The sequence below is a fragment of the Parasteatoda tepidariorum genome, chromosome X1 (assembly GCF_043381705.1).
Source record: "Parasteatoda tepidariorum isolate YZ-2023 chromosome X1, CAS_Ptep_4.0, whole genome shotgun sequence".
Taxonomy (NCBI): Eukaryota; Metazoa; Arthropoda; class Arachnida; order Araneae; family Theridiidae; genus Parasteatoda; species Parasteatoda tepidariorum.
The window spans coordinates 13,334,194-13,348,231 of NC_092214.1; the positions used below are offsets into that span (position 1 = coordinate 13,334,194).

Sequence of the window (14,038 nt, forward strand, 5' to 3'; positions counted from 1 at the left end):
CGCCCACATGTTGCGCGGACTGTTAGAGACTTCTGTTCAGCACAACGCATGCAACTTCTTCCTTGGCCTGCTTATTCGCCGGATATGTCGCCTATTGAGCACGTGTGGGATATGGTTGGTCGGCGTCTCACTCGTGATCCGCGTCCTGCAGTTTCCAAAGACGAACTTTGGTTGCGCATACAAGCGATATGGAATTCTCTTCCTCAAGCAGATATTCAACATCTGTTTGACTCCATGCCACGTCGTATAGCAGCACTTATTGCAGCGCGTGGTGGCTGCACCAAATACTGATTTCGGACGCTTAATTTGTTTCTTTTGTTTTGAAAATTTCATCATTTATTTGTATCAGTACAAGTCGTTTCTGCATTAAATTTCATTTGATTCTGATGATTCTTTCATGGTGTTGCATTTTCTACAAACAGCAGTTTATATCTATGATGTCTATACTACAGATGATATCTATAGGATCTATACTATAGATATAAAATAGATTCTATAGGATATTTATGGCATTCAGGAGACAATATTGCACGTCATACACCGATAACGTGATTTCATAAAGAGTTATTAATTTATTCCTATTAGTTCATTTATTTCATTAGAAGTTAATTTTGGTGATAAAATTAGAGAAAAATGGGCTGTTCAAATTTACTGAAAAAGACAAAATTAAATATCTGTTTTAAATTATTTGCAAGTAACGATAAACATCATGAACACATTTTATTCATAATATTCTTCTGCTTCTATAAAAACTGAATCCGTTCGTGAACTAAACTTTTTAAACGGATGAAGCTGTATCGCAGCAGGGTGCTTTTATTAGGAGAAGTGGTGTATAATGCAAACTTTAAACGATATTTAATATTTTTCTGTATTGTTTTTTAAACTATCAATAATTATAAAAGGAATCGCGTATACTTCTAATAATTTGAATGTTTTACATATTTAATAATCTAAAACGCCGAGTTGTAGGCTTAATCGGAAAAATGGTGCAGCCTTGTACAAAATTTTCAGGCGCGCTTTTATTTCAGATTAAATTTCTTTTTTAAAAAATAATAACGGATAATTTCTTATGTTAATTATAAGGAAATGCAGAGTATGTCATCATTTACGTTGCGTATAAAATAATCGTTTCTTATAAATAAGCTGAAATTTCATAGTTTACCTTAAGTATAAAAATAAGGTGCCAAATATCAATGTGTGTTGAACATGTCTTTTGTTTACTAATTTCATTCGAAATCACCATTCTTTTAAAACGTAATGTATAGTTACACCTTTCATAAAACGAAGGTGGCAATTTATCTAGAAATTTAATTAACTAATCCAGTATAAAAGGTCATACATTCAAACTACTCGGTCCAGTGGCTTTAGGAATAGCTTATCATAGTTAGTTCCTACCTTAAAAATAAATCAGAGCTAATTCTAAAAGCAAAAAAAAAAATAATAATAAAATTAACGTTCTAAATGGTTTAAAATAATTTTAAAGCAGAAATTGAAGAAATGAACTAGGAAATTGGCTATTAATTAAATCTGTTTTAAATTCTAAGAACTCTTTATAGTTTGAATTATTTTCGTAAAGCCTATGAATCTGACTAGTAATAATATTGGAATAAACCTTATTGGCTGAGTTCGAATCAATGCTCTTTTAATTGGAAAGATCACCGAACTTTTTGCTGATCGTGAGAGCTGTATTAAGTTCACGGTCGTGGTCGCTCCTGTGTTGCCTTTAGCAGTCGAGTGTGTACAAGCCGACGTTGGGTATGATCGAGGCGAGGCTGAGCAGCAACAGTGCGAGGAGTTGGTTAATGTCGCAGTCACAAGTACCAAGTCAACTGTTCCATGCGAACCTCCATCGAAATAGGCGTTACTGTCTAGGTAGGCGTGTTCACATCGAGGTGGGCGTTACTGCCAAGGTAGGCGTGTTCATATCGAAGTAAGAGTTTCGGTCAAGGTAGGCGTGCTCACATAACGTCCGGGTCACCAATGTGGGGGGAGTGGTTATCGACGCTGTCAACCTTCATCTAAGAAAAGGTACCCCATCATAGAATCGAGTTAACATGTCTTATATACTAATGAACGGTAATTGTAATTTTGTAGTGGTAGATACGCTACAATATCACATTTGTAATCTAAATACACTCATGGACAAAAAAATTAGCGCACCAAGAAGGAGTCGTCAAAATGAAACGAAATTTTACATACGTAATGACTACTTTGATGTAAGTAAATGATTAGAAAATCAAAGATTATTGTTTTTTTTTGATTTTCTAGTCATTTACTTATATTAAAGTGGTCATTACGTATGTAAAATTTCGTTTCATTTTGACGACTCCTTCTTGGTGCACTAATTTTTTTGTCCATGAGTGTATCATATTTGTTTAGCTAAATATCAAAATCATTAAAATTAATAAATAAAAGAACATGAATAAATCTGAGAAAGAAGGAATTAATAAGAACATATGATTTTATTAATCTATATTCTTGTAGGAAAAGAAAAATATTGCAAATATTAGTACTAAAATTAGTCATTCAATAGTATATAATTGTTGTTGAGGTTAATTTTGAGGTTCTCTTTATCAATAATATTATATACAGTTGGAACCTTTATTTAGCAAGTCTCTAAATTCCGATAAAAAGTTCGTTATTAAAAAAAATCGTTAAACAGAAAATCATCAGTTGAAAAACTTAAACAACGCAAAACAGATTTAAAAAATTTATAAACACTAGACATAATTTAAATAGCAACCTTTATCTTATAAATTATTATTTACTATCAAATTGTTTCAAATGATTTTAACATCATTTCCGTCTCACAATTATTGCTGTATTGTTTTTCACACTGTCCAAAATATCCGTTTCAGTTAATGTTTTTGTTGTTACAGCTTCGAATCAATACATCATAATTAATTTTGTGGTTCTCTCTTAACTGTACCCACAAAGTTTTTCCAAAGCATCCTCGTCTTCCGCACTTTCTCTGCGCTGACTAAGAACTCTCTACAGCTTTAGCAAAACTGTTACGAATAGAACGATCTGTAACATCAAAGCTTCAGCAAAGACTCCATTTAAAAATTTCTGTTATGCTTTCTCGTAAAATGATTTTTGGCAAGGATTCCTGTATGAAATGCAAACAAAAAGGGATTTTACAGTTTTCTCTAAAAGTGGCTTCGAAAATCAATTCAAGGTCATTTCCCCCATAAAATGCGTTAACAAGTTTGAATTGTTCCGAAATAATTAGGTAAGTGGGAAATATTAGAGAGAGTGGAACTTAAAGAAAAGTTCGTTAAATAGAAAATTCACTTTGCTATTTGGAAGCTATTTCCAAAATGTTCTTGATTACTCGAAAAAAAAAGGCAAAATAGAGAAAATGGATAAATGGAAGTGTATATACAGGGTGTCTCAGTTAAATGTTTCAGAACTCCTAAGAGGGGTAGGATGCATCCTGACGACTCGAAATCATGTAGCAATGCGGGGTCGGAAATGCTTTCCTGAAGAGGTGATGTACACAGAAGCACCATAAAGAAAAGAGACGGTAAGTGAAAAATCGTTTTAATAATACATTGAAAAAATTATATGGTACATGGGTCAAAGTAAGTGTTCGAAGTTTCTGCCACCGTCTACAATGTACACTTCACATCTATGGCGCATGGACATTCGAACATTCTGCAATACTCCAGGCATATCTCGAATTTCTCCGGCAGCTACTGAGATTCTAGCAACCAGCTCCTCAGCATTGTCAGCAGGGGTGTCATAAACCAGCGTTTTCATATGACCCCAGAAATCCAGACATGATAGGTCGAGTGACCGAGGAGGCCATATAATTTTTTCAATGTATTATTAAAACGATTTTTCACTTACGGTCTCTTTTCTTTATGGTGCTTCTGTGTACATCCCCGCTTCAGGAAAGCATTTCCGACCCCACATTGCTATATGATTTCGAGTCGTCAGGATGCACCCTACCCCTCTTAGGAGATCTGAAACGTTTAACTGATCTGATCTAAACGTTACTTTCAACAACATACATAGTTAAAAAAGTAAAAATAATCGGTTACTTCTATTCATGTTACGACAGACTGCAAAGGTATGAGTCCATGTTCCATTAGGAAGACATTGAATAACTGGAGGAGAACCTTCAATATGACATCCACTATCACAAATGAGAACAAAAATAAAAGAAATATTCAAAGGTATCCATTGTCCACAATTTTCATTTAATGGTTTGCCACAATTCAATTCTGAAAAGGCAAGTTTCATTTTAAGATACCAGAGTATTATATTAGAACCAATATTAAAATTAAAGTATGAATATTCGAGCTTTACAGTCCCAGTTATTAAACTCACTGTAGTTCCTTAATAATGACAAGTATTGCACGAGTTTTGCAATACTTTAATATTTAAGCATAAATGGAATGGTTTTTCATTCAAGAGATTTTAATATACTTCCTTTTTGTATTTATCTTTAACGTTTAGCATGGAAATGTTAACCAATTACAATAATACACGAACGTAAACCGGTTTCAATCGTGTAAAAATATTAAAGTATTACATGATAATTAAGATTTTACACAGAATCTTTAGTGCACATAATAATTTGGCCTATATAAGCACTAATCCTAAGACTGAGCTGAAAATCCCGAGGGGTCCCAGAAGCCCTATTAAACGACCCTAAAGATTAGAAATTGGAAGAGAGTTGCCATGGATCGGCTATTGAAGCAGCCAAGGCCTGCAAGGGGCACTGACTAAAAAGAAAAATTTTCGAGTAAATTAACATAAATTGTTGCAAAGGTTTTCTATAAATATATTAAAAAATTACTTTTCTTACCAATAGAGCCAAATTCACGATGTTAACTAAATGGCTAAACCTTTATTACGTTTGATCTTCTGATGATTGAGGTTTTTATTAATAAGAAAAGAAAAACTAGAGCAACGAAAGTTTTATTAATAAAAAGGGAGAAATTATGATGCGATAAAATAAAGAAGATTCACAAAAAATAACCTCAAAATGGTCTTATTTATGTCTTATGTAAATAATATTTTAATTTAATAAAATAAAACTGTAATAATATACATTTCGTTTTGTAATAATAATTACAGTGTAATAATAAATATTCATTATTTGTATTCTATTCTGTCGATTAATCACCATTCCAAAATATTCCTATGAGTGGAATTTCGGCGACCAGATCGAAATAATCTAGCGTAAGAAATGAAGATAATCTCTAGAAAAATTGTTAATAATGGGTCCTCTCTTACAGGCCGTGATTTATTCATACTTTCCGACTCTAATGCGTGTTCATTAAAATTGGTCTAGAGATACTTCCTAAACAAGAAGGTTTCAAGATAACATGCTTTTCTGAGCTTTCCTGTGTTTAACTGCATTATTCAAGTAAAATGTATTTTATCTTATAACCGTCGTTGAACAACCGACTCGATTTTGAGTTACTAGTGTTCAACGCCTTGTAATTTTGATCCGGAAAACAAGGGTACTCCTGGATCATGTATTGGGAGAAATTTGCCTGTGTGGATGACGTTTTCATGATACAGGGAGAGAAAAACCACGATATCCTCCCATGGTTAGCCTGAATGCAAGGGGACTCTAGCCCATGATCCGTCTACCACTGAGGATATTTTACGTCAGCACTGCGGTTGGTGCAAGCAGGGTGAGGAATTCGTATAGACCAGCTAACGCTGGGATTCAAACCCGGTTCACCACATCTGAAGGCAAGTACTCTATCCACTGAGCCACCGGCTCCTTGCGTATAATTATATTTTACATTATATCCGCCGTTGAGAAGTCCAACCCAATTTTTTAGTTTACGACTACTAATGTTCATCTCAGTAGCCTTGAATATTTTGAACTCAAGTGAAGCCAAGGAAACTCCTGGTTCAACTATTGGGAGAAATTTGTCTTCGTGGAGGACTTTTTGATGGAACTAACCCACATTTGCGTTACATGTAGAGGAAAACCACGAAAATCTCCCATGGTTAGCCTGATAGCATGGGGACTCTATCCTACGAGCCATAGACCACTGAGGATATTTTACGTCACTGCGGTCGGTGCGTGCCGAGTGCGGAATTCGTATCGACTGGCCATCGCTGGGAATCCGGTTCATCCCATTAGAAGGCCACATAATTAGTTTTAGGCATCATAAATACAATAATTGATAGCAACTTACCAAGACATATATCTAAGTTTCCCCAAGAAGCATCCTGTTGACATTGCCGTAGATCTGATTCAATTGCAGCATAACCAAGGTCGCATTTAATTTGAAGTCTGGATCCATAAACTGAATTTCCATCAATAAGGTGTCCTCTTCCAAATGGAATAATAGGATTTCTCTTACATTCTATTGCTAATTTCAAATAAACAAAATTAAACTAATATATAAAAACATTTTATTTAGAATATTATTTAACTGTTAATTCTCTCTTTCTTTTGAAAAGTTGTCTTTAAATTTTGTCTAAAATCTCCCTTATTTGAGAAAGATTTAACATTCACTGATGTAAGAAATTGAGAGATTTTGCAGGCGATTATTTCTAGAATTACTGGACCGATTTTAATGAAATTTGATATGTACATACATTGATACAATACAAAACAAATAACTATTCAACAATTGTAATACACACGCATGATCATGCGCAACACTGGTTGGAGTCGGAAGGTATGAAACAGCAGTTGCAAAATAAACAACAACAGCAAAACAAAAAAAAGGGTTAATAGGGGTAGTGTCCCCTCTTGCAGATATGCAGCGGGATTTCATACTTGAAATAAGGCACCTTCCTACTCCAACAAGTGTGTATTACAGTTGTTGAATGGTATTGTATGAACCATTGAAATCGGTCCTGTAGTTCTAGAGATAATCTCTTAAATTCTTACACCCGTGTAGTTGTTTTAAATGACTAACAGTTTTATCGTTATTTGTTATGATAAAGACGGTGAAAAAGTTATTCAACATGATTTTTCTCACAAATTAATTTTAAGAACTTATTTCTAATTTTAAAAACAACACGTTGTTTAATTTTAATTCAAAAGAACATTTTCGTCTTATTCAATTCTTCAAGTTAAAAAAATAAGTAATTCAAAACATTTCCTCATATTTTCCATACATACAAATTTCCTAACCATAAATAAAAAAAGTATCAAAACAAAGGCAATTTTCTTGTTATTTTTCAACCTTAAAGTGTCTTCAGCCCAGAGTTAAAAAAAATATAAGCTCATTTAACGCATCAAAAATTTTAGTAATCCACCCACCACAAAAAGGCAGAAAGATACATCGAAGCTTTTTTTTTAACCTTCTATTTCCCCCAAAACGCCAACTAAAGCTTTTCGTATAAGTTATGGATAAATCGCATTTTGGTTAACTATCGTTAACTCGAATTTTTCTACAACATATGACCAACGAAGAAAACCGTGTTTGCTTAAACTTATGATAATTTAAAAAATTTCTTAGAATTTTCTAAAAAAGCATAGGAAAGTCAAATTTTTTTGTTAAAGGAAATACTTTCAGAATTACGCTTGATATTAAGGTATTCTTTGTCCAATAAAATCAACCCCATACATTATAAATTTTATAATTAAATAAACTATTTTTTTGAATTAAAAAAATGTGTTTTCAGTTTCAGTTACAGTTTAGTTTTTAGTTTAGTTTGTTTCCAGTATGCCAATTTGACTATATTGAAACAATTCATTAAAATAGAGTCCTCAAAACCCGTAATAAATAAAACACCACTTCTAATTTTCAGTCATTTTTTTAATAATAAACGTGAAAAAATTATATATATATATAACTTTTTATATATAGTTTTATATATAATTTTATATATAATTTATATATAATTAGGTAAACTGTTCTAGCAACATCTCACTTAACACTATGTGTCAAAGCCAAAACTTTAACGAACTCACTTTAATTTAAGTTTTTTTTTTCGTGTGGTGAAAAAAAAATCACGCAAAGACATTGGAAAAAAGTTTTGAAAGCGCTGCAATACTTTTTATAGAAAAAAAACGTTAAACAATAGCTGACAGAAGTTAAAATTGACAAGATTTGAAAGCGTATTTGATATTTTAACAGAAAGAAGTGTTGAGGCGTTGATTAAATGAATAAACGTTTTTAAAAGTGCGTAACTTAAAATGTTTCCAAAGTGCAATAAAAATTGAAGTTAGTGAAAAGTATGGAGAAAAAAATCCAGGGAGTAAATCTCGAATTCATAAACTTCGTTATTTGAGAATCATTCCAGAGCAAGTTTACGGCAAACGTTTAATTTTCATTTGGTTGGCAAAGAAAGGTTGATAAATTAATACTTTTTTGAATTTAAGTGAAATATTAGTATGCCAAGCTTGTTTCCTTAAACATTGAAGCAAAAAACTTCAGAAAAGAAGTTTATTTTTTAGCTTTTACTCTAAACCTTTTTTCATTCTAGCTTTGTCTAGACTTAGGGCATTTTGTTTGTGTTGAGATTATCAAGCCAACCTTCACTTTTAAAACGTAAACTCATGTTTGTGAAAATTGCAACACCATGAAGGAATCGTCATAATTAAATGAAATTTAATACACAGTTGACTAGTAGTAGTACAAAAAAATGATTAAAGTTTCAAAGCAAACAAACAATAACAAGAGAGCGAAATGAGTATTTTGTGTAGCCACCGGGCTCCGCAATAAGTGCTGCTACGCGACGTGGCATGGAGTCAAGCAAACTTTGAATGTCTGTTTGAGGAAGAGAATTCCATACTGTTTGTATGCGTACCCAAAGTTCGTCTGTAGAAGCAACAGGACGAGGATTACGAGCAAGACGCCGACCAACGAAATCCCACACATGTTCAATCGGCGACATATCCGGGGAATACGCCGGCCAAGGAAGAAGTTGTACCTGTCGCGATGCAAGGAAGGATAGAACAATCCTAGCAATATGAGGGCGGGCATTGTCCTGTTGGAATACAGCACCTGGCAAGGCTTAAAGGAAGGGAACAGCTTGGGGCTGTAGAGCTTCACTGATGTACCGGTTGCTGTTCAGATTACCCACAATTCGTAGCAATTGAGATCGTCCATGACATGCTATGGCACCCCAGACCATAACTCCGGGTGTTCGTCCACTGTGGAGTTTGATAACTCACTCCGGAAGGTGGCATTCACCGGCATAGCGTCTGACACGAATGTGGCCATCTTGGTACTACAAATTAAAGAGGGATTCGTCAGAAATCACAACACGCTGCCAATCAGCACGCCAGTCCCTATGCTGGTTGGCCCATTGCAGCCGCAGGCGGCGATGCTTTGGCGTGAGGGGGATCCTGTATAAAGGAGTCCCTTGCGCGCAGTCCACGCTGCAGCAGACGTCTACGAATTGATGAAGCACACAATGAAACACCTGTAGCTACTGACCACCGTGCTGCCAGTTGTCTAGTGGGGGCCGTACGGTCAGTCAGCGCCATTCGGACCAGGTGTCTACAGTCGCGAGCTGACGTGATATTTCGGGGTCCACTCCCGGATTTCCAAGTTGCTTGACACTCGTTCGTCCACTGCTTCCAAACACGCACCATTGTGCTGCTGTTACGCTGCACACGAGCGGCATCTGCACCATAAGATAATCCAGCTTCCCGAAGGCCGATGGTTCTCCCCCGTTCAAAGTCCGTAAGTTGCTGAAAACTCGCTCTCTTTCATCGAAGAGGCATAAGTAACGACTAAGCTAACGTTTACCACAAGCAGATTACCACCGATAACCATACACGCGTCGCTACAGCCGTCTATTTATTCGGATCCGTCAGCCGTTCAGAGGGCGCTGCTCAGCATGCGCATGTGCTGCGGGTCTGAAATTCTAATCATTTGCATAACATGCTCCACTTTGCATTTCCTGAAAATTTCAGCTATCTCGCATAAGTCCTTCATGGTGTTGCAATTTTCACAAACATGAGTTTATATAAAGGTTCCGTGATGGTCAGGAAATTATCCTTTAGAAGATCCTTAGTTTGAGAGAGCTCTTGATGTGCTGATCATTCATCCTCGATTTCAAAAGCCTTGTTTTGTGAAAGGAGATATTAAAGGTTGTTTATGCAGGTTTAATTTAAACATTGTTAAATTTAAGCTTGCAAGGTTTATTTGTAAATCATTTATAAAACTTTTTGGACTTTGTGATAAAGCTTGTTGACGGAAATTAAAATCAAATTTCTCTTTGAAACCAAAAAAATCGTTATCTAAAGTATCCACTAAATGATTCCCTAAAATACGGCATTAATAACAGTATGTAAATAAAAGAAATGTAGAGTTTAGGAAAATTTAAATACATTCATGGACAAATAATTAGCCCACCAAGAAGGAGTCATCAAAATGAAACGAAATTTTACATACGTAATGACTACTTTGATATAAGTAAATGATTAGAAAATCAAAGAAGAGGGATAATTTATTTCAGAGAAAAAGGCAAAAGAACGGAGGAGTTAATACCCCGTTGGACCCCCTCTAGCGCGAATGCACGATGCGTTACGATCGGGCATTGAGGCATACAAGTTCTGTATGACGTCTTGAGACATTTCGTCCCATATTTGCTACAACCTTGCCTCTAGTTCGTTCAAACTCGTGAGATGCCCAACTCGCCGTTCCAAATGATCCCAGATATGCTCGATTGGAGACAAATCTGGGGATCGGGCAGGCCAAGGAAGGGTTGTAACAGTACGGGGACAGTCTTGTGACACCCTTGCCGTATGAGGCCGAGCATTGTCTTGTTGAAAAATGGCTCCTGGGAGCTGTTGCATGAGTGGAGACACATGCGGTTGCAGGATTTAATGGACATACCGCTGGGCTGTCATGGTGCCACGGAACAATACTAGGGGTGACCATGTATTGTAGGCAATGGCAGCCAATACCATCACACCAGCTGTGGGGGCGATGTGTCGCTGTACAGCAAAGGCAGGATTGAGGCGTACACCACGGGGTCTCCACACACGAACACGATTGTCATCACTGCTGAGATTGAATCTGGATTCGTCACTAAAGACGACCCGGTTCCATTCCGCTGCAGTCCAGTTTCCTCGTGCACGACAAAACTCCAAACGGAGATGTCGATGGGTGGGCGTCATGGGCAGCACACGTAATGAGCGCCGCGATACCAACTGTCCTTCAGCCAGGTGCCTTCGTATGGTTCGAGAAGACGCAGGGGCCCCTAAAGAAGGTGCTACCCGTGCTGGATGGCGGCCGATGAAGCACTTGGCTGTACGCGTGAATTTCTTACGATGTGGCGGTCTACTCGACGACTAGTCTGTCGAGGGCGTCCTGAGCCTGGTCTTCGTGTACATGACATCTCTCGGGTCCATTGGTCAAAACACCTCCTCACAACACAATCAGAGCGGCCTAATTGACGAGCTACTCGCCTAGTTGATCACCAAGCTTCCATCATCCCGATGATTCTCCCCCTCTCAAACTGCGACAACTTCTCATTGTCTTCGAACACGGCGTAATGGCATGTCTACCCCAGCTCTTCCTTTGTAAATGATTCAGCACACTCAAATAAACTTTGGTTACCTGTTTTATACTACACAGAGTACGACGTTCTACGCCCTCTACCGGCTATACGTATTGCGCAATCACGCTGCTCTTCTAATCATTTGCTTATCTCCCCGACATGTACCTTCATTGCAAGTTTCGTTACAATCTCGCAATTATTTCTTTTTGCGCCAGTTTTTTTGTCCATGAGTGTATAACCTTATCAAATTTATTTTAAATCATTCTTTTCCAACTAATTTTTAGCTTTTAGCAACATCAGCATTAAGAATATAGAAGCACAAATTAAAATTTATTTAAAAATCTTGAACAAATATTTTTACACAAAAGTGTATATTTTTTCACAAGTAGACATTCTTTAATACAATGTTCTAAAAAGGCCTACTTACGAATACAATGGAGACTGTTAGAAGACCACTTTCCTGTAGGTAGACAATATATCTTATCATCTGTTAAAGGTTTGAAGCCTTCATTGCAAACTAACAATGCTGAACTATTGATAGATGTTCTATATACAATCCCATTGGCAACATGCGGCAAACTTTCACATATATTTTCTATACAGAAAGAAAGGCATTTCAAAAACAGATTCCTTTTCATAGATTTTTAAGTAAAAACATTGCATTGTGTAACGAAATTATTTCTCAAATTTTTTAATATTATTTTTAATAATAATTTAAATCAGAAGAATATATTTTAAAACATGGTTTTCTAGGTAGTCTTTAAACCATATCTTGGGCATGTTTGTGTTGTTACTTTAAATCAGATCTCAGATAATGCCATTTTGTGATTTTTTTTCCAATTATTTCAGCAGAAACTTTCTTGTTCACTGATAATGTAATTCCATATTAAGTAAAAATTATTTTTGAATTTCATCCCTTCATAGGTGGCCGAGCAAAGATTTCATATCCGATTGAAGAAAAAGAAAGAAAACAATCACAATTTGAATTTAATCAAATATAACTGTTTTCACTTTTTTTGAAACGTTTGAGGTTTGTTTTAAAACAGTGTATTAAAAGATACTTTTTTCTGTTCGTATCATAAAAATCATGAATTTCTTCGTGGAAATGTTTATCTGTAAAACCACGAAAAAAATGTTTAAAAATATTTCTTTAAAAATTAATATGAAAAATGCCTTTTTTTTTATTCGTCCTAAATCTGTTTTCACTTTATGTTTTGATGTTTTTTAACAGTCTTTTTCTAAGTTTTGACAAAGAAAATGAAAAAGCGCCAGTTTAAGTGCCAAAAAGAATTATTTTGGCTTTAGAATGGACAGATGACTTAAATATTTTAAGAGTAATTAAACCATTTTAGAAATCACGAATCTGGTGAGATTTTTCCACCTCTATAAAAATCAATTAATAATTCTAAATTTTTGCATCTTTTATGAGCCTAGATAATGTATTTTTGGTATAACTGTTTAAATATTAAAAGATTAGATTGCAAAAATGCTTTTTCTTTTCTTAAACCTATATTTTAAGATTTTCAATTACCTAACGAATTTTTACACTTTGCTTTTGTGTATGAAAATATTTTTGTGTTTCAAAAGAGCTATTAATGAAAAAAAAATTTTTTGCAACTATTTTACTTTAAGTACAAAAATATAGAATATTAAGTTATATCGGGAAATATGAATAATATTTAAAGAAAAATTATTATAAAGATAATTAAAAAAATTTGAGAAACTTTGTAGTGAGAATTAAAATTACTAAATTCTTATGATTCTGAACAACTTGCTGATTCGCAATATTTTTTCTCGCAAAAGAGCGATCAGGAAAAATACATTAAATAAGTAAAAAGGGAAATCTGCCGTTGAAATAAAGCTATCCAAAGTACCAAACGTTAATTTTACCAGCATAGTCGAAGACAGCTTTTATGAACTACACTATTATAATTCTAAAGTTATGGTAAAATAACCGGTTTGTCCATCCAATTAACCGTGACGAAAATTTTTTAAACCATTTACAACTAGCTCATGAGATGCCATCTCGGCAGTACTTAGCTGAACTAAGTTGCTTCATTATTCTGGTTGTTTAACAGTTAATAAATGATTTTTCTCACCGTTAATAGCCTCGATACCATCTTATTTATTTGACTGTTTTGCTTGAATATGGAAAAATAACAATTAAATTAATTGTTTTTTAACCGAGAAATTTCTAACAGTGTATTTGGAAAAGACTCATCTACTGTTCCGTTTTGTATCCAATAATGAAAGTCACAAGTTATTCAAGCTTGACAAGTTTTGAGAATGGGCGATTATATTTGAACGCTCGAAACATGTCGACTTTTACTTCCCTCTTCATATTTTTTGAAGCCAGTTGAGTTTTTATCATCAATTATACTGTTTTACATTTGGGTCTTGATCATTATTTTGATAAGGATTTTACACTAGTTAAAGTAAACATATGCATTTTAATATTTTATCAGGATTCATATGGTCTTTAAAAATGTAAGAACATCAATATTGTAAAAGTTATATTTAACTTAAAAATTAACATTTTGACACCAGATATTTTGAGTTAATGAAATTAAATATTTTATCTCTTAAGTTT

At 34.7% G+C, this 14,038-nt stretch overlaps 1 protein-coding gene across 5 annotated transcripts in view; it reads right to left on the reverse strand.

Annotated features, from left to right (window-relative positions):
- Positions 1–14,038, reverse strand: part of LOC107452958 (complement receptor type 2) — a 60,213-nt gene that overhangs the window by 4,010 nt on the left and 42,165 nt on the right. For 3 of the 5 annotated variants that reach the window (XM_016069604.3, XM_016069596.3, XM_043054612.2), the window contains 3 exons: positions 11,876–12,043; positions 6,171–6,347; positions 4,047–4,229 (listed from right to left, as the gene is read on the reverse strand). In XM_016069604.3, the coding sequence (XP_015925090.1) occupies positions 4,047–4,229; positions 6,171–6,347; positions 11,876–12,043 (528 nt within the window). The remainder of the gene's footprint in view (positions 1–4,046; positions 4,230–6,170; positions 6,348–11,875; positions 12,044–14,038) is intronic. The other 2 variants (XR_006226658.2, XM_043054613.2) reach the window with 1 other exon arrangement.